This window comes from Cupressus sempervirens, chromosome 5 (assembly GCF_028749045.1).
Source record: "Cupressus sempervirens isolate cs-2001-9-10 chromosome 5, ASM2874904v1, whole genome shotgun sequence".
In the NCBI taxonomy this organism is placed as follows: domain Eukaryota; kingdom Viridiplantae; phylum Streptophyta; class Pinopsida; order Cupressales; family Cupressaceae; genus Cupressus; species Cupressus sempervirens.
Genome location: NC_143122.1, coordinates 1008484148 through 1008506610, shown reverse-complemented (window position 1 = coordinate 1008506610; position 22463 = coordinate 1008484148). Strand labels below are relative to the sequence as shown.

Here is a 22463-nt window from a genome sequence, read left to right as displayed (position 1 = left end):
TGCTTTACTCTACAATATTACACCACATCATAATATCGTAAACCTTATGTTTTACTTTACCGATTCTACAATGACCTTGGCTATTATGATCTTACGATGGACTCCCTATCGTAGCATCTCATCTTCATAATTTCGACTCCCCAATCTTATGAACCTCTTCACTTTGTAGCATCGTAGGCCCATTGACTTCCAGCTTCTGACCATATGATATTATATTCCATGGTTTTCTTTTTAATATTAAAGCACAAGAAGTGACCATTTATCTTTTGAATTCAAATGTAGTGATTTTGGCGAGAGGGCAAATTGACCAATAGTTTCCACATTAAATCATTGTGTCAAATGTGTTATTAAATCTATTATGTTTCATGTTTACATTTTTGAAAATTGATTTGACAGCAACCTACAAGTTTAAGTGATTGCATAATCTAATGGATGCATGCACGATGAAAATATTTTATGGATATGACAAGGCTCACTCCTAATAGGGTGATTGAAATCCTTTAATCAGGTCACATTTAACAGTGTACATTGTAACTTTTAATAGGGTTGGCCTTTCATAGGGCATCACTTTGGAAGAGTGAGAATGAGTAGCATGTCACTACTAGGTTTTTCCAAATTGGGTTTCCAAATTAAATCATTGTGTCAAATGTGTTATTGAATATGTTATGTTTCATGTTTACATTTCTACAAATTGATTTGACAGTAAACTACAAGTTCAAGTGATTGCATAATCTAAAGAATTCCAACAAAAGGTACATTTCTCTTCATTTCTTCACCATTCAATGCAGCTAGAAAGGCCTATTTCAAGGTTGGATGAGTATGGTTTGTTTCCATAAATGGAAGACACAAAATGATGCAGGAGCATCTTAGGCTTGCTTGCAATCTTGCATGTTTGGAGGGATTTTGGTTAAGTATTGAGAAGCATCGAGCTTGGATTCTAATGAAGATATACTTTCATGGTTTGGGATGTGTTGGAGACACATTGGAGAACCTTTCCTCATGATTTCATAGAGATTGGATGTATTGAGTTGAAGTTTGAATTGTTTTTACCTTGTTGCTGGAACTATTTTTTTCTGGTTTCTAGGTGCCTATTGCAGGCCATATAACTAATTATCCTTAATGAATGAGAGGATACACACTTCAAGGATTGAAGAGGACATAGATTAGTATCTATGATCCAAGGCACAAGTTCTAGTTCATTATAAGTTGGGAGATATGGAAATTCTCCTAAAGTATCAATTTCTGACAGACTGTGTGACGGGTTTTTGTGCATGACTTTCAAGATGGATACACATTTTTCCTTTGGGTATCAGCCTTTATGAATTTAAGGATTTTTAGAGGACCTAAAGTACTACCGATGATTCAAAGCATGAGTTCTAATTCAATAGGAGCTAGGAGATATCACAGTTTTTCTTGGATATCAATTTTTGGACATTTAATTGTTGTTGCAAGCAAACTTGTGGCGATTTGTATTTAATTTGTGTTCTAGGCTGACTTGTAGCTTAGATTGGTATAAGCAGGGGTCTTGTGGAGTCTTTCAGTCACTCAGTGGGGATGGAATGAAGGATAGATGAGAATTTGAAGAGCTAGAGCTATGACTTAGGAACTAGAGGATCTCTTGGTGGACCTGCGGGTACAAGTGTGGATTCTTCTTGGTGTTCTTATCTAGTTGTGTATCAGGACTAGCTGAGATTAGTTTCTAAGTTAGATCTTGTTGGATCTTGTATAACTAATTTTGTAATTGTTATTTTTATTTGGCCCTAACTCAAAAGGCCTTACAGGCGGGCATATTGCATGTAATCAGTTATATTTTATGAACAAATTATTGTAATTTGGTATCAAATCTTGCATTGTTGCTTCTTGTTGTTGTGTTTCCATTGTGTGGTTGTATTGATGGGGGATATGACATCTCTTTGGGGATTCTCCTACCTTGCACTGCATTAGGTGGTATCAAAGCGAAGGTTGTTCTTGAGTGTGTTGACAGATTGCCAAGGCTGAGGTAGTTTACACAAGGATCTACAAAGAAGGTTGATCTTGTGGCTAATTAATCTTTTAGATTAATGGATTTTTTGCTTAGGGTTTGCTAAAATTTTGGAAGATGCCTCCAATAAGATTGGACCCTAGGGAAATTAATGATCTTAGTGATGCTATAGAAGGACAAATCTCAGAGAAGGTTAAAGCAGATTTTGTATCTAAGATGGAGGAGGTTAAAGCCAGTTTCAGATCTTAGATAACATTGATGAAGAGTGACATGATTGCTAAAATTGTAAGTGCTTTAGGTGGTGTACCTAGGCATGTGGGTATTGAAGGTAGTTATGAAGAAGTTGTCGAAGACTTTGAAGTTGCTGGATCGAGTAGTGAGGGCAGAAATGATCATGTGGAGAGACTTATTGGAATTAGGGCTGGTCAGTTTGCTCGACCTGGATCTCAATTGAAGTTGAAGCATAAGATGGAGGTTTCTAATTTCTTAGGTACTTTGAATCTTGAAGACCTGATTGATTAGATTGGTGAATTGGAAGACTACTTTGAGCTTTAGGATATTGAGGATCCACTCAGAGTAAAGTTAGCACAGACTAAGCTGAAGGGACATGTTGCTCTTTGGTGGAAAGAACTACAAAGAGATAGAGCAGAGAAAGGTGAAATGAAGATCACTAGATGGAGGTTGATGGTGACTAAGTTGAAGGCTAAGTCCATTCCTGCTAATTATGAACTTGAGTTGTTTAAGAAGTTGTTTAATTTGAAGCAGAAAGATATGACTGTGAAAGATTATACCGAGGAGTTCTACAAGTTGACTATTCGGTCTAGGCATAAAGAATTGTCAAAAGAGAAGGTAGCTCGGTATATTGATGGTTTGAGATTCAATATTTAGGATGAGGTTGGTATGCTGAATATTTCTTCAGTTGAGGATGCTTATTAGTATGCTTTGAGAGCAGAGGAGAAGCTAAAGAGGAAGAATCAAGGTAGTTCCCGAGGGAAGGAGAAGCAGGACAACTCAGCACAAGCTAAATTGAAAGCAAAAGATGAATCAGAACCTATTGAACAGAAAAGGAGGATAGGTGGAGGTGGGTTCAAAGGTAATTGTTTCAAGTGTGGTCAAGAAGGGCATAGATCTTTTGAATGTCCGATTGGAAGGACAATTGTTGTTGTGAATGAGGTTGCAGTCCAAGATAGTCAACCTGAAAAAGGAGAGAGTTTGCGAGCTCGACAAGTATTGGTTGGTGAGAGGACATTGGATTCTTGTTAGAGGATTAGTTTGTTTAGGACTTGTTGTAGTCTAGTGGCAAAATTTGCAAGGTGATTATGGATGGTGGTAGTATTGATAACCTTGTTGCTAAAGAGATGGTTTAGAAACTTGGTTTGAAGAGAATAAGACATCCTTATCCTTATAGGATTGGCTAGTTACAAGGTGAGCATGCTTTGGAAGTGAGGGAGCAATGCCTTGTTGATTTATAGATTGGGCAGTATAAGGATCAAGTGTTGTGTGATATTGTAGATATGAACAGTTACATGGTAGACCTTGGCAGTATGATTGCAGGGTTGTGCATGATTGTGTTAGGAATGTGTTTACTATTGAGAAAGGTGGTAGGAAGTTTTCCCTGATTCCTTTGTAAAATGAAGAGCTCGATAGGAGGAAACTGAGCATTGAAAGCCGAGTTGAGTTGGCAAATTTCGAGAAGGTTGGAAGTAGACCTATGGAACACATGTGGTGGATGTGAAGAAGAAAAAGAAAAATAAGGGAAAGAATGTGCAAGTTGAAGACTTGGAGGACATTTATGTGAAGAACCAGTTTGGGATTTATTTGTTGAATCTCAAAAGATGTTCTTCCAGTTACTAGAACATATTTTTGAACTTGGGGTGTCTGATGCAGGAGCATCCTAGGCTTGCTTGCAATCTTGCATGTTTGGAGGGATTTTGGTTAAGTATTGAGGAGTATCGATCTTGGATTTTGGTGGAGCTATGCTTTCATGATTTGGGATGTGTTGGAGACACATTGGGGAACCTTTCCTCATGATTGCATATAGATTGGATGGATTGAGTTGAAGTTTGAACTATTTTTACCTTGCTGTTGGAACTGTGTTTTTCTAGTTTGTGGGTGCATGTTGCAGGCCCTATAACTAATTATCCTTAATGAATAAGAGGTTGCACACTTCAAGGATTGAAAAGGGCATAGAGTACTCTCTATGGTCCAAGGTGCAAGTTCTAATTCATTATAAGTTGAGAGATATGGCAATTCTCCTAGAGTATCAATTTTTGACAAACTACGCGACGAGTTTCTATGCATGACTTTCAGGATGGATGTACACTTTTCCTTGGGGAATCAACCCTTGCACATTTAAGGGGTTGTAGAGGACCTAAAGTACTACCTACGGTTCAAAGCATGCATTCTAATTCAATCAAAGCTAGAAGATATCACAATTTTGTTCGAATATCAAATTTTGGACATTTAATTGTTGTTGCAGGCCGACTTGTGGCATTTAATTTATGTATATATATTTAATTTGTGTTTTGGGCTGACTTGTGGCTTAGATTGGTATAAGTAGGGGTATTGTGGAGTCTTTTAGTCATTCAGTGGGGATGGAATGAAGGATAGATGTGAATTTGAAGAGCTAGAGCTGCAGCTTAGGAACTAGAGGATCTCTTGGTGGACCTGCGAGTACAAGTCTAGATTCTTCTTGGTGTTCTTATCCACTTGTGTATCTGGACTGGCTGAGATTGTTTTGTAAGTTGGATCTTGTCAGATCTTGCAGAACTAATTTAGTAATTGTTGTTTGTATTTGGCCCTAACCCGGAAGGCCTTACAACCGAGCATATTGCATGTAGTCAGTTATATTTTATGAACAAATTATTGTAAATTGGTATAAGATCTTACATTGTTGCTTCTTACTATTGTGTTTCCACTGTGTGGTTATATTGCTGGGGGCTAGGACATCTCCTTTGGGGATTCTCCTGCCTTGTGCTATGTCACAAAAGAAAGAGGTCATTAGCAGATGAAAATTTGTATGACATGGAGGAATGCTATTCAACTAGTGCATCATGGTTGTATCGATATCAAGAAATCTTACTATCAATTATTTCCAATGTATACAACATTAATAATGAGATGATGTCTCATAAAGTTTTAAAGGATTTAATTATCGACCACCTCATTGCCTTGAACGATGTGGGATGGGACATTTAGAGGGAGGACACAACTAGTAAGGAATCACAATGAAATTACTTATGAATCTGCACAATGTAAAAATTAATGAACCAACTCTGCAAAGTCAAATCTGCACACCACTTGTTTGGGCAACGATAATTTGATAACTATTCAACATTTGCATTTTGTTCTATAATACATGATAGATGGCTAATAATGTCCCAATGTCAATCTTTAGCTTTCCAACTCTTGGAACCATTGATCACAATAAACATATGGAAGTATTTTAGATTAGAAATGCCTACATCATAATTATACACTATCATATTTTAATATTTCTTAATTCTTAATAATTTATAATATTAAATGCTACATCATAATTATACACTATCATATTTTAATATTATTTTTTAATTCTTAATAATTTATAATATTAAGTTTTTAAACAATATAATATATAATAATAATAATAATTAATAATTCTTAATTCTTAATAATTTTAATAACCCAATGCAATATTGTAAACCCCAAAGTCTCTTAAGAAAATATCCGTTCTTCAAGGTGATGTAACGTCGTTATCGGAGGCATTCACGAACTTCATATTTGAATTTGAAAAACGTTTTTTCAAATTGTTTCTCCAGTTTTGGAACTGTTCATAGGAGAGTGGAGAAAGGATGCCCAATTGTCTGAATTGGGGTTTCTGATGGGTTTTCCAATTCACATTTTCTCCTTTTCTTGAAACCATTTGGTCCCCAATTCAAGTCGGTCTGATTTGATCTCCTTCTTCCCCTTTATAGTTGGCGTTTTGCGATGATTTAATTCAGTACTGTCTATATTATTTCTTTTGATTTTTTTTCGGAAAGTTTCTGTCTCTTCAACGTCTTTCTTGGTGGGTAATTGAAATTTTAGATTTTGTAGGCGAAAAATTTGGATGTCGATTTTGTTGCTGTCTTGGGCCTTTTAGTACCATGACAAGTCGAGTAATTTAGCCATATTAGGCAATGTGTGATTCTGGCTGAGAGGGTCTGCTAATCACGCAACGATGGAAGATGCTACATTGTCTCGGCAATACAATTCGCAACAGCAGCCACAGATGTACAATAATGGAAGGGGAAATGTTGATCAATGTGACAGGAATTATTCTCAGCGACAACAAGAACAAGAGGATTTGGCCAAAGACATTAATGATATCGAATTAGAACGTGCCTTTGATCTAAATGCTCTTGTAATTTTCTTATAGTTAATTCCGTGTTAAAGTTTCAGCATTTTTTATTGACATGTTCTGATTTAGCGTAATTATTTTCCTATTAAATTAGCCCTGTCAACAGAAATACTTGATAACCACAGTTGGGCATATCAATGTGATGTGCGATCGATTTATGAAGTTTGAAAAAGAGCATTTTTTTTACCCTCCTTGGTGATGCATCACTTGTTTTCGAGGCTTTTACCTGTAACTTTTGCAACTAGTCACTTCCAGACTATCATATTAGAGTCTTTTTTTAAAAGCTGATAACTAGTGATATTTTGTTATATTGGATGATGCCGTAGTTACTTATATAGTGTAACAATGAATTTCTTTTTGCCAGTATCCGCTAGCTTGTCCAGGTATAGTTTTCGAGGCTATATGGGTTGGTGCATGCGTTCACTATTAGGCCTCTTGTATTAGATTATGTTTTCAAACAGTCAGGCAAATGGTTATGATGAACAATCTCTTGGTTATTATTCAATATAAGAACTAGTATTCTTGATTTTTCTCTGGAGGTGATTGAAGGGCGTTGGTTGACATTGCATGCACCCAGTTTTAAGGCCACCAGTATTGGGGTCTGAATTCATACAAAATAAAAAATCATTTTCGTTGGATGATGGTCTGTTGTAGGCTAGATTGATCTGATCTCAAATTATGAAGCTTTTATTGTACTCATGTGCATACAATCTACATTGTAAGCAATCATTGATCATGGACTTTTTAAATTCTTACAGCCATTACAAACGAACAATTTGAATTTGCACCATACTGCAATTCGAAATATATTATAAGGATTTTTTCTGTATATATCCATATGCCTTTAGCATTGGGGTATGTGTTTATAGACGTACCCAGGTAAATGCCATCAGGAAGAGTGTCAATATTTAGACGTATACCCTGTTCAAGAACATTAGAATTAGAGTTATTGTTTTCTGAGTTGTGGTTTTATTCTCTTGGGCCTATTTTTCCAGTTGGATTGAAACTAATTTTGTGCATACCTTTGATACTGGTAACACATATTAAGAACACACGAAGTAATTGTAAATGGAGATTATTATTTGCCTTATTCAAGGCATATTATGTAAACTTGGACTCAACTTGTGCTCCAGGCCAAAATTTATTAACTTGGAAAAATCTGGCCAACTTAAATGTGATTTAGTTTTTCATTTTTTATTGTGGAATTTTTTTAGGCAAAATACAGCTACAAAATATATCAACCGAGTTTAGTGGGGAGTCCGGGGACAGCACCCCTTTTGGTGTTAAGGGGCAGCACTTCTAGTCGGGTATTTGAGGGAAATACTCTTAATGGGCGTATGAGCAGCTCTAGTGGGCTTTGGGGGTTTCACACCTAGCTAGTTGCCTGTTGTGATATATAGCAGGATCAAGGGGTGATGCCTCTGCCACCAAGCCCAAATGAAAACCTTCAAAACCACACAGAGCTTTATGGTGCACACCATTTACATAAATATTTAAATGGCAAAAAAAATGTCTGTCAAGCCAAAAGAGAACATTTTTGATTTGTAGCACGAGTTGCAGTGACAGGCTTTAGTACCTTGCAAGTATTTTCCACAAATTTTGGGCACACTCACCAGAAACTTGCTGACAGAAAGTCATGAGTTTACTCAGCAAAAACTTAGGGCACAAAACTAATGATGTGATCAAGTTTGCACACAATGTTTCAAGTCTGTGCACATAGAATCCAAATTTAGATTAGGGAGGATCGTGTGTCCAATTGGACTACCTACTAGAAGTACATGTAAAGTATTTGACAATTGCCAAAAAAAAAACAGTTGTTGATAACCAGTAACAACTAATTTCTGACAACCATGCACAAGCTCAGAAGTGATTAATACATAGTTGGACACAAAAAGACTAAAACATAGTTGGACACAAAAAGACTAATAGACAGTTGGACACAAAAAGACTAACATGACATCAAATCAAGCTAGAGCGACATCATTCCCTTGAAAAAGAAAAGGCGGAATCTAAGTTGATAAAGAGAGAGTAATATTATTCAGATCATGTATATTAGGGAAGCTATCAATATTTTTCGGTGGCATTAACAACATAATCAAAGCCTAACTTTTTCTCAACAAAATACTAATGCAGATTCTTGGAATGCTAAACTTCTAATGTGTTACTTTGTTGGAAGTAGAAGGGAGAGCTTACTAATTACACATTGATGATCATCACATTGAGAATGTTGGTTAGGGTAGAGGGAAAATATTTGCCAGTGGCTATGCAACTTAATGAATTCCTGTGGATTGTAGATGGGGGTGAAACTAGAGTATTCCATGGCATGACTTCCAAAACAATTGATTGAAGTGCCTCTTCTTGCATGATTCTGAAGTTGATTGTGCTGTTGCAGCAATCTTTGTTCAATTCACAACCAGTTGTACACCAGAACTTTTTCTTTATACAAAAATAATTGCAACAGTGCAATGGTGCCATAAATGTCATTCGTGGCTTGTGTGTTCCTAGGACTAAAGGAGTGCAGAGTGGTAACAAGTGACTCAAACAATTCAAGAAAGTGAAATTTGAACAGGAGCATAGCAGTATATTGAATTCTAGTTGGAGGACTAGACCATACAATGTAAGAAGTGAGCTTCGGTTGAGTGTGGCATAGATATCTGTTAAAGAGCAAAACAATTTCCACCATATGAAGGGTGTATTCATAGTGGATTGCTTGGCCAAATGCTGAGGATCAGTTGGCTATCCACCAAAGCAACTATTAGATCTGATGATAGTGCTTTTCTTTTTGTGGTATACAATTGAGACTTTTTCAACAATTTTTAATACAAGAGCGGTGTAGGACATAAACTATAGTTCCTTCATATTCTATTGAATACAATATTCTAGACCTAGGGCCGGAAAATCACTTTCATACCTTTCAATGGGAGAACCTTTATTTGTTTTCTTTTCAACCCATTGTAAAATCACATGTCGTCTACTTTTTAATTTTTCTTCACATGTGACTTGTGTTACACCATTGTACCATTGCAAATTGGGACCACCACTTTTCAATGTTAGTTATAGGGTTTTGGCAGTAGAGTGTCAGTACTGAGCTTCAAAGAATGTTTTGAGTTTGATGAAGGATCTTTAAGTAGATATGTTTACACTATATCATCAATAACGGGTTACAATCAGGTTTTAAAGATTAAGACCTTTCACATACATTCGAAATCATCAATAACTGGTTACAATATAGGAAGTGGAAGTAGATAAATGGTGGTTGTTTTCATTCATTTTTGCAAACCAAGGATAAAATTTAAGTAAAATAAAATGTTACATAAACATGTTTTGTGAACCGTTTCAACATCTTCACATTTTGCCAATGCCTATGAAATTATAACTGCAACTCAAGAAATTGTAACACTGTCATTTTCTATTAGATGCATGTGCAAATTATTAAGTAGCCATCAAGATGTTTTTTGCGGCTAGTTAAGCTTAACCTACTGGCAGTTATGGCATTAACTTTACATTTGTGTATAGCTGCTATGAGTTATATTGGATTTTCATTGTATTTTATTTGAATGTTTATTAATGCATAGCTCTAGGAACACCCTCTCAAGTTTGAGTTGAGCTCAAAGAGTAGGAGAGATCCCTCACTCTCATAGTTAGCCTTTAACCACCCTAAGTGTAATATCCCTTGCCCAAATTGACTGATTTTAGCTCAAGGACTATTGTCAAACACTTGTATGCTGCCTTTCTCTTTTCTGATTTTTTGTGTTTTAGATTGTTTGATATAGTTTGAATGATGCTAAAAAATTTAGAATGCTCGCAAATGATATTACAATGCCTCTTACAAGGAACTAATATGCAAGTGCAGTTCTTTTTGGTATTTTTTAAATGCATATACATGGAAACTAGATATGGAATGCATACCTACAGCCAACTGACATTTTGATAGACAATTGGCATACAACTATTATGCTGATCATATATACTATTAGATGGAAATTTCATCAAACAAATGGTATGCAACATATATCTCCTTTATTGAATTCATTCCCATGTAAAATGTTGCTATGAGTTTGCCAAGACAAATGGGCTTACAATAATGACTACCATAATGCCAAATCTGATTCTGAATTATCACTTACAACAACAAAATTATATGCCTAAAATTACAATGCTAACTACTAATAGCTGCAAGAGGAACCTAATAATAGTGATGCCCAAGGATGGAGATGAAAGTTGCAACCGGAATCAAGCATAAATATTGTAGCGCAACACTGCTCACGTGTACTGTAGCAGCCAACAATAAATGTATTCTCCAATTTAAGCACAAATAGAACTCTAGAATGAATCTCTCTTGAATGCCAAATTCAGTGGATATTTCACCACCTCAAAAGGTTGCAACACTGAAGAATTGATGCTCTCCAATAGCTAACTGAAATTAGAAACCCTTAGTTTTTTCTCCCAAGTTTATATCAAATGCAATTGACAATAATCAGATGCCTAGCACTGAAGCTTTCGCCTCTATTTATTTTTTTCCCTCACCCTTCTAGAAGGAAATAAAATATTATTGAATTGCACTCTCTAGAAGCTTCCCCCTTTCCAAGGCAATAATTAGTTGTACTTTTAGAAAATGCACTCTCTAGAAGCTTCCCGCTTTCCAACACAGTAATTAGTCGTGCTTCTAGAAAATTAAATTAATTAAATATAAAGTCACCTTTTGATTTTTATTTATTTAATGACTTTATAAGAAATTAATTTAATCAATTTCTCTTTATTTCTCCACTTAACCTTCAGAGAATGTAAAGGCTAAGGACTCCACTGAGATGCTAAAAAGATGGGGACATTATAGTCCGCCCTTCTTGAAATTGCTTGTCCCTAAGCAATCTCAACTCTAGATGTTGCAAAATTTCTTCACTCTCCCAAGTGGCATCCTCGACTAGCAAGTCCTTCCACTTCACCAAGTACTCCCTGATAGTACATCTCCTCAAATTCCTCTTCTTAAACTCAATGATAGCCTTTGGTACTAAAACCAATTTCCCCTCATCGTCCAAGGGTGGAAACACTGTAGAAGGAACAATCTGACGTCCTAATGCCTTTTTGAGACGTGACACATGAAACATATTATGGACTGTGCTCTTTGCCAGCAAATCCAACTCGTAAGCCACCTCTCCCAACTCTCCTGATCACCCTAAAAGGCCTATAATAACATGACTTAATTTTTTCAGCACCACTCTTCTTGAGGGTGGACTGGCGGTAAGGTTATAGCATCAAATACACCATATCACCTACCTCAAAAGTCCACTTAGTCCGCTTCTGATCAGCATATTGCTTCTGTTGATTCTGTGCTTTAGTGATATTATCCTTAAGAGCCTTCACAATGTCCTGGCTTTCCTTTAATAAGTCTCCATCACTGGGTACTCTACTATCTCATAAAAACAAATCCATGAAACTGGGTGCCTCATATCCATATAATGCCATGAATGGTGACATCTAGATAGACATGTGATAAGTAGAATTATAACAGTATTCACATAGATATATCCACTTAACCCAAGCCTTATGTTGTCCTGCTATGTAATTCTTGAGGTATCCCTCCACCCATTTGTTCACTATGTCTATTTGACCATCTGTCTGGGGGTGCTAGCTAGTACTCGGAGTGAGTTCTGTCTCTCACAATTTGAACAACTCTTGCTAGAAGTGACTCATAAACCTGCTATCCCTATTGTTGACAATGCTCCGCGGTAAACCATGCAACCTAAATAACTCTTTGAAGAATAAATTTGCCACCTGTGTAGCAGTGTATGTAGTGTTGATTGGGAAGAAGTGGGCAAACTTTGTAAGCTGATCAACGACAACATATATACAGTCTCTACCTTGGGCTCTCGGCAATCCTATGATGAAGTTCATGGATAAACATTCCTACTTCCTGTCAGGAACCGGAAGTGGCTTAAATAAGCCGGTTGGATAAGAGTGCTCTTGTTTATTATGCTGGCAAGTATTGCAACAGCTCGTCTTTAAGCCCTTTCCAAGAAAAATGCTCATGAATCTGCCGAGAGGTTTTGTAAAAACTTGGATGTCCTGCTATAGGTGAGTCAATATAAACTCTCAACACCATCCTCTTCACCTTTGACCCTGGCACCAAATAAATGCGCTCTTTGTAAATGATGATGTCATTCACAAGGGTGAAATCACTATTCTGGATCAATCCATCTATGATTCTCGATGCTCATGTACCCTTTGCATACTCTACAAGGATCAAATGTCTCCAATCCTTTGATATATCGGTCATCAAGCTCAAGTGGGGTCTTCGTGACAAGGCATCTGTTACTAAATTTTGTGTCCCCTTGAAATAGGCAATATTAAAATCATATGCTTGTAATTTACTTACCTGTTTTTGTTGCTTGTCGTTAAGATCTCACTGCCCCAGGAAATGTTTCAGGCTATTGTGGTCAGTTTTTATGTTGAATTTGCTACCCACTGAATACTGCCTGAATTTGGCCAAAGCATGCATTATGGCCAACATTTTCTTATCATAAATGCTGAAGCTCCTCTCAGACCCCCTGAGCTTCCTACTCTCATAAGCAATCGGGTGCTTCTCCTGTATAAGCACCGCTCCAACACCTTCACCAGATGCATCACGATGCAACTCAAAAGGTTTGCTAAAATCTGGTAATGCTAGCACTGGACAAGAAGTCATCAACTCCTTGAATTTATCAAAACACTCCTGTGCCTCAAGAGTCCATAAGAAAGCCCCCTTTCTCATCAAGTCCATCAAGGGTGCTGCATGCCTGGAATATCCACTAACAAACCTCTTGTGGAACCCACACAACCCCAAAAATCCTCTCAATTGTGTCAGGTTCACTAGAGTAGGTAACTTAATAATAGCACAAATCTTTTCAGGATCCATGCGTACTCCCTGAGCACTAATAATGTGACCCAAATATAATAACTTTGATAATCCCAAATCACATTTGGACTCCTTTACATACAAGGACTCCCTGCTCAGAATGCTCAACACAGTGTCTAAGTGCCACACATGCTCATCCCATGTCCTACTATACACCAAGATGTCATCAAAGAAGACTAACACAAATTTTCTCAGTTGATGCGAAAAAACCCTGTTCATTATGGACTGAAAAGTAGCTGGAGCATTAGTTAGCCCAAATGGCATAACTACAAACTCAAAATGGCCACAATAAAATCTAAATGTCATCTTCTCTATATCTTGCTCTCTGACTCGGATCTGATGATAGCCTGATCTCAAATCAATTTTGGAGAAGAAACATGCTCCATGTAACTCATCTAATAACTCATCAATTTGTGGGATGGGGTACCTATTTTTTATAGTCTTCTTGTTCAAGACCCTGTAATCTATGCACATCCTAAGAGTTCCATCCTCCTCCTCCACCAAAACTACAGAAGAAGTGAAAGGTGACTTACTTGGTCTAATGTGCCCCATAGCCAGTAGTTCTTTGATGGTTTTCTCGATCTCATCCTTCAATCTCTTTGGATGCCTGTAGGGTGTGATCATGATGGGTTTAACACCCTCCTCTAACTCAATAATATGCTCAATACCTCTATCTGGAGGTCTATCTGGTGATATTTCACTGAAAACCTTGTAGTTCTTGATTCTCAGGTCCTATATGTCTGGGTGATATTCTGATTTTTGCTGCCCCTGTGATGGCATTAAAGTGCAACAGGCTGCCCACTCAACCTGGTCATGTCTCGACAAGCTCTCCATGTGTCTGCAAGACATCATCCTAAACTCATCGTCATGAATGGCCTTAAGTATATGGGTCTTCCCCTCTGACCGAAGCTTCATCTCCATATCTCTCAAATTGAGAGTGAACTCCCCTATGTCATGTAATCAAGTCATACATGTAATCAAGTCATACCCAAGATCAAATTTGTATCACCCATGTTAACAACATAAAAATCTGCTTTAAAATCAAAATTGTTGTTCTTTTAGGGTAGACCTATAATCTTCCTGTCACATTTGAGGATGTAGCCATCAGCTACCCTCACTCTCAAACCCTCAAATTGCTCTGTCTGTATCCCACGCCTCTCAATCAATTTGGAATCAACAAAATTGTGAGTAGCACCTGTATCAAGCAAAGTAATAACTCACTGACCAGCTAATACCCCTCTCATCTTGAATGATCCCTCTTGTTGTACGCTAGTGAGATGGGCCTCCTTAAGTCTACCCTCAGTCTTCTCATCAAATATATCATCTGTGCCTTCCTTTTCTTCAATTGATTCCTCATTTTCAGATTGCTGGACTAAATTTTCAGAATCAGAATCCTCATAATAAGTCCACATAACCCTTTTTGCTTTCCCCGTTGGCCTCAAAGGTCAGTCATGGTTCATGTCATAGGGTCCTTTACAATAAGAACATAGTTTTTTCTTCCTTAAATCATTCAATGTCTCTCTATCCAAAGGAGTAAATGATTTATCTTTATTTTCAGCTTTTGTTTCATTCCTCTTAGGTTTCTTGAAGAATGGTTTGTCTTTGCTAGATGATGCACCCTTTGACTGAAATTTATTTACCAGGGCTGCTTGTTCCATACTTCTAGCCTTCTTAATCGCTTCTTGCAGGTTGAATCGATTAAAGGCTTTTACCCAACCCTTTAGTGGTTTGGATAATCCCTCCATGAACAAAACAACCAATCTCCTATCTGATATATCTAGCACCATAACAGATAGCCTCTGAAAGTCACTAATGAAATACTGCAATCTGCCTGTCTGTTTCAACTGTGCCAACTCCCTGAAGTAGACTTCTGGATCCTTCTCATTAAACCTCTCTACCAACTTGTCCATGAAGTCCTGATATGAAGTCACTTGGTTATGCTGAAGAGTAACCATCCCATGGTACCACCAATCATGTGCAGCTCCCTCTAAATGTAGTGTGGCATATTTTATCGCCTCCACTTTTGTCATAGGCCTAGTGCTAAGAAGGTATCAAGGTTGTGAATCCAAGCTTGCACTATCATTTTGCTACTCCCATCAAATGTAGTCAAGGAAAGCTTCCCTGTAGCCTGCTTGAATTCATTATCCTTGTCACAAGGTCTCCTATTCTATCTGACTGCATGGAAGTGTTCTCTTCTTTGGTTCACAAACCTCTCAAAAGTCATTCTCTTCCGTACCTGCGATGCAAATAATTCGTATTCATCATTAGCGGCCATAAGGATATCTGCAAGTGTCCCATCCTCAGCTTCCTTTGTTGGCTCTTGTACTGGTTCCTCTCTGACAAAGGTAGGACGTGTGGGCCTGTCTGCTGTTCTAGAAAGAGTTCTATGAGCTCTAGGTGATCCCACTGCACTCCTGTTATCCCCTTGTTCCTAATTTCGTCTGTCTTGTGGGTTCATGCGCTCAACCATGGTGGTGAGTGCTTGCAAAGCTTGAGCCATCCGCTCTTGTCCTATAATCATTGCTCTGAAAAAAATTCTCTTGTTTCCTAATCCTCATTCCTATTGTCTCTTGGTGGGCTACGCTGTTGCCTATCACCCATGTTGTCTGTCTGTCTATCAAAATCTTGTTCCCTGTTAATCAAAGCTCTCTTGCGAGTGTAAAATCTTTGAGAGCCAACCCCAGATGGTTGCATGTGATTGCTAAACCCTCAGGATGGCAAGATTTAACTCTGATACCAATGTAATATCCCTTGCCCAAATTGATTGATTTTAGCTCAAGGAATATTGTCAAACACTTGTATGCTGCCTTTCTCTTTTCTGATTTTTTGTGTTTTAGATTGTTTGATATAGTTTGAATGATGCTAAGAAATTTAAAATGTTCGCAAATGATATTACAATGCTTGTTACAATGAACTAATATGCAAGTGCAGTTCTTTTTAGTATTTTTTTAATGCATATACATGGAAACTAGATACATAATGCATACCTACGGCCAACTGACATTTTGACAAACAATTGGCATACAACTATTATGCCGATCATATATGCTATTAGATGGACATTTTGTCAAACAAATAGTATGCAACATATGTCTCCTTTATTGAATTCATTACCATGTACAATGTTGCTATGAGTTTGCCAAGACAAATGGGCTTACAATAATGACTATAATAATGCCAAATCTGATTCTGAATAATCTGTAATGTCCCCTTTTTAGCATTCATAGCATGATGTTGTCGTTAGCCTATTTCCCCACAGTCCCGTAGGCTAACCAGGACATTAAAGGGGCTTAGAGGCCATTTGGCCTAGATAGTTTCAGTTGCAGGTCTTTCTGAGGGGTTTTGAGGCAACTTTGGGCGTACTTACTATTTATAGTAAGTCATCTTAGACATGGGCGGACATCCAATGGCAACGGTATGTCGATGGTAATTGTTTAAAATCGACAAGAAGACTTGTTTATCATTGATAAGATTTGTTATGCATTGATAAAGCTATTTTATAAAGTTAAATTTAAATATTTAACTTTATTAATGCATAGACTATAGTTTGTGGGAAATATTTAAATTAAAAGAGTCCCCTTTATTTTATAACACATTGGAGACATAAGTTACATAAAGGGAGTTATGTTTTATCTCACATTGAGAAAACGAAGGATGGAGCTCTCGTGAGAACACTATAAAAGAAATGGAAGAGCTTCTTTTATGCACGGTTGGAAATATCAAAGAAATTGAAAAATTTTCTGGAGATTATGTCTCAATAGTTTGAAGGACGAAATCCCTTCAAGCTGAAAATCTCGACGCCATTGAAAGATATGGTCATGAGATTCAACAGGGTAGCAGTCCGAAAAAGTAGATACGAAGAAACAGCCTGAAAAAGCAGGTGGAAAAAGCCATCCGTAAAAGTAGTTCAAAAAATAGATCCGAAAAAGCAATTCGAAAAGGCAAATCGGAAAAGCAAAGCAGAAGGGGCAGCATTGGAGAAAATTTATTACAGCCATCTACAACCAGGTTCCTTTATTAGTATTGCTTTCTTAGGTGTTATAAGTTTTAGCTGTAAGCGTGCATTATACCAGCATTATCATTTTGTAATCCATGTAAATGCCAAAAGTCTTGGCCATATTTCATGAGCTTTGTATTAGAAATTTCATTGCAAATTAGTAGCACACTCACGTTAGGTCATTGTGTAGTCCATTTGGAGTCTTCTAGCACAAGATTCTCATTGATGCAAATTGAAAAAAGAGTAATTTAAAGCCAGCTGAAATACTATATCAGTCATAAGTCCCTTGGATGTGAATTGTTTGATGAAATTCCTTGAGCTTTCATTAGCAGTTTTTGAGAGCAGATTTGTGGAGGGCCGTTACAGTGGTATCAGAGCTTGCTTGCAAAGTGTTTGACGAAATGTCAAACAACTGAAGTATAAAGATTTTTGGTGTTTGAAGAAGTTATAACCTATTGGGGTCATTACATTATCAATTACAATAGCAAAATTATATGCCTAAAATTACAATACTAACTACTAATAGTTGCAAGAGGAATCTGATAATAGTGATGCCCAAGGATGGAGATAAAAGTTGCAATCAGAATCAAGCATAAATACTGTAGCGCGACATTGTTCACGTATACTGTAGTAGCCAACGATAAATGTATTTTCCAATTTAAGCACAAATAGAACTCCAAAATGAAGCTCTCCTGAATGCCAAATTCAGTGGATATTTCACCACCTCAAAAGGTTGCAACACTAAAGAATTGACACTCTCCAATCACTAATTGAATTCAGAAACTCTTAGTTTCTTCTCCCAAGTTTATATCAAATGCAATTGACAATAATTAGATGCCCAGAAATGAAGCTTTTGCCTCTATTTATTCTTTTCCCTCACCCTTTTAGAAGGAAATAAAATATTATTTAATTGCAGTATCTAGAAGCTTCCCCTTTTCCAAGGCAATAATTAGTTGTACTTCTATTAAATGCACTCTCTAGAAGCTTCCCCCTTTCCAATACAATAATTAGTTGTGCTTCTAGAAAATTAAATTAATTAAATATAAAGTCACCTTTTAATTTTTATTTATTTAATGACTTTATAAAAAATTAATTTAATCAGTTTCTCCTTATTTCTCCACTTAACCTTCGGAGAATGTAAAGGCTAAGAACTCCACTGAGATGTTAAAAAGATGGGGACATTACACTAAGTCTGTTGACGAGTATATATTTACATCTTAAGACGAATTCCCTAGCCTTGAAGGTGGAGAAAAGCTCTAGCATTTGGGAGAGTGGTTTTGGGACCTTACACAACTTTCCACATGCATTAGAGTATATTGAACACAATGTCTTATATTTTGCGAACTTAAGAATTTCAATTACAGCGTAGCTTTTTGCAACTCCAATGATCTGCAAACTTGTGGATTTAACAAGTAGAAATGCATGTATTTCCAAGATTGTGCATGAACTAAGAATCTCGAGGCCGTTTACTTAGCATAAAGAGACAAGACCCAAGAAAAGACAAATTGACTTTTTGAACCATAACATAGGATTTTTTTATGAAAGGAAGGATTGAAATTTGTTAGGAATCAATGTTAATGCTCACATGTATTAAAATTATAGTGTCACAAATCACATGGCAATTATAGGTGTGTGAGAGTAATTAGTTGGGATTGTATTTGAGTTGTTAGAACAACTCATTATATGATTAGGGGTTCTTCCTATAATGTAGGATATTAAACTCCTATATATTTGTGGAATGTATTAGGTGCTGAAATACAATAAATTTTTTATATGCACTCCGAAATAGAGTCTTGAATCTCTCATAAAGAGGGTTTGAAATATGAGCTTCTTGAATCCTCTTGGTTGTAGGACTAGAATAGAATATGTGCATGGAGATTTCTGTTTTTTGTTAAAAGTTTGCAGAAATTATTTGGCAGATCAAATCCTCACATATATAAATTGAAGAGTCGTTAATGACTAATTCGAAGGTCTTGGAGTTGCCTGAATTGCCATTGCCAATTTTGTGAAGCCTCAAAGAGTAGACTGAGTTTGGTCCGGCTAAAGTAAATCATGGTGAAGCATAATACTGTTATGTCCAATGGGCATTTCGAGTGCAATGGAAGCCGTTGAAAATCTAGTACTTGTGGAGGCTACTGCCAATGAAGATCCATAGCATGCAAAATAAAAAATTTGAGATGCCAAATGAAAAGAAGCCTTACCTTATGGAGGGTTCAAAGTCCGCAGCTGTTCATCCTCTTTATGTGTAGATGATTACAGAAGCAACTACAATGCTCAAGGATCCCTATGCTCTATACCTCTTCATTTTTAGTGGTTATAGGTTTCAATAAATTATAAGACTAACAAGCCTCATTGGTCAAGATGGCTATCTTTACGTATGCATTGATGCAAAGGGCATGAGAAGGAATATAGACAAGACACTCACAACATTTTACAAGTGTAGAATCTATATATGGCACAAAATGAAGAAACTATAGAGTGATGGAAGATATATGCAAGATATATGGTAATATTTGTGAATTGTATTGTATGTCAATTTCAATTTCTCATCAATCCATCAGTAAGATGATTGCGAGGAAGGTAATATAGCTGAAGTAATAAATACATAGCCTAACAAGGAGAAGAAGATTGTGTCCAAGAAGAAAGCCCCCAACCCCAAGGATCTCATCCTAAACCCAAAAGATTGGTTGTTGAGCCCAAGCAGGCTGCTCCCTGAAAACATTAGAAAGCAGGTTGCCTTGTAAACATGGCTAAAAAGTGAAATTAGCTGACTTAATTTCTAATTATATTAGAAATCAAACTTAATATGATAGTTTGAGTCAAGAATCAAGATGTTTAGTATAGGGTCCATCACTAATTGTCATCTCAAAATGGCAGTGTTATTTTGTTTCATAAAAAGTAAAAATCTTCTTAGTTATAGTTGGAGCACATGATTGGTATTACCTGCCACTCTTGTAAGAAAATCATAAGAAAGGGCGACAAAATATTGTTTTCCTCACAATTGATCAAATGGGCATCAATGTATAAATTTGTGAAATAAGTAGCAATCTTTTTGGAGGCAGGAGGCAATTGAGGTTAGAGGACAATAACACCTCTTATCAAGCACTAACAACGAGCTCGCTTTTGGTATTAGTGGCATTTCCTTTCATTTCCATTTTTGTGTGATGAATCCTCTCGTGGCGATAAATATTATGGTGGAAAAAAAGCACTGGCATAATGTAGTTTGTGGATCTTGAAAAGGTTACTAATCCTGAAAACCATATGAGGAGAGTGGATGAGCCTGTTCCTGTTTATCTCTAGGTTTGTGCCTATGTGAAAACCCTGAAAGGTTGATGCAAGTTGTCTTTCATTTGAATCAAGATCATAAGCCATAAGAGCTGGGCTTACTGCAGTTGAAAGTGTTAAGAGTTTGAAAAGAGGAGAATGTAGACATTAGCAATATTGTAAATGGTTGTATAAGAAAGCAACTAGTTGCATAGATCCTCTCATTATCATACTTCTTCAAAGTTTGGTCAGTAAAATGATAGAAATATTTGATATCAAAGGAGCAAATGACTCCTAAAAATGAGAGATTAGCAAAGATGTTTCAAAAACAAATATGGTCAACAACTAAGAAGTTTTAATAATTGATACGATCAACAATTAAGAAAGCAAAATGAATTGAAAGAAAAAAAATGTTTCTTAATACCATCCTAAAGACATATTTGACCATTATACTAATAATAACAATATAATTTTGCCTTCCCTTAATGGTCTATCTACTAACTACACCAGTTTTGTCTTGAAATTTTACAAACTTATGTGGACTCAAGGACTTGGTAAGAATATTTTAACTCTTATCCTTCCTTGTAACATATTGGCACATCATTGATCGATCTTCTACGGGTGGCATATGAAATAAGAACAGAGCTCCACATGTTTTATATGTTCGTGAAAGACTAGTTTTTTTGCAAGCTTCAACACCCCTTGTCTGTGACAAAACAAGGATGATGGCATTGCTTGAGGCATTTTCATGTTATAAAGCACCCTCAAAGCTAGACTACCTTATATGCAGCTTTCATAGTTTCCCAATGTTATACTTCCATCAAGAATAGAGCTACTACTCGTTGCTTCTTACTAGTCCAGGTGACTGCACTTGAACCAATGTTGAAAACATATCCAAAAGTAGACTTTCTATCATCAACAAAACCTGCCAATCTGCATTTGTGAACCCAACCACCCTAGGATCTTTGTGTTTTCTATATAGAACACCAAATTCATGTGTCCCTTTCATATATTTGGGTACCTAGGCAATAAAGAAGAAAGCCTGAGATTGTCATATCGAAAGTTTAACGCAAATTCCATTTGATTCACTCAAGCAAATGTGCCCCACTATTTGTAATGATAATATATCATCATTATAAATGACACGAATAATGATATCATTACCTATGGTTTTGACATATAAATTAGGATCTGAGGGACTTCTTTAAAACATTGCCCATTCACATACTCACTAATCTATACACATAATGCTCGGGTGTCTGTTTTATACCATAAAGAGCTTTCAGTAGTCTTCTGGAGATCATTTAGGACACTCCGATTCAAACTTGCTATTTTTATTAAGTCACATGGATGTTTTGCTCATACTTACTATTTATAGTAAGTCACCATGCGATCAATTGGCATCATATTTGTTGTTACATCCCAAATTTTGACCCAATTTAAACTGTTCATATAGCCGTTGAGGTTTCATGTGAAGTCAGTTGACAGTTAAAATTTGTTACAATCATGTGAAATGGTAAGATGGTTAATTGTTATAATTTCATATGAAGATGAAATGCTAGTTAACTATTATGATAATATTTTAAAGCTATTTTTGGGAAGTTGATTATTTATCATGAATTCATGGGAATTGAAAAGGCGATTAGCTGTTATGATTATTTGTGATTAATAACTTGTTATGGTAAAATGATTTAACTATGGAGAATTTCCTTGTAGGGAGCACGTTAAAGGGGTGGAAGCATGTCAAAAAAGAATTGGGCACATGGGCACCATCATCATTGGGCAAATAGGTGTGAATCTTGAATCACCATGGCTAAGGGTAAACGACTAGGCAAACAAGAGTGTACGTTGGACAATACCATGAGCTACTTGGATAACATATAAAACATTTAAATATTTAAACATAATCAGAATTCGTACCTTTGATGATTTATGTTGGTATCCTCAT

At 36.5% G+C, this 22463-nt stretch overlaps 1 protein-coding gene across 1 annotated transcript in view; it reads left to right on the top strand.

Moving 5' to 3' along the window:
* The first annotated feature begins 6102 nt into the window (after positions 1-6102).
* Positions 6103-22463, top strand: part of LOC149559348 (cysteine-tryptophan domain-containing zinc finger protein 7-like) — a 45918-nt gene continuing 29557 nt past the window's right edge. The window contains exon 1 of the mRNA XM_089828398.1: positions 6103-6365. Within this exon, the coding sequence (XP_089684524.1) occupies positions 6183-6365 (183 nt within the window). The 5' untranslated portion in view covers positions 6103-6182. The remainder of the gene's footprint in view (positions 6366-22463) is intronic.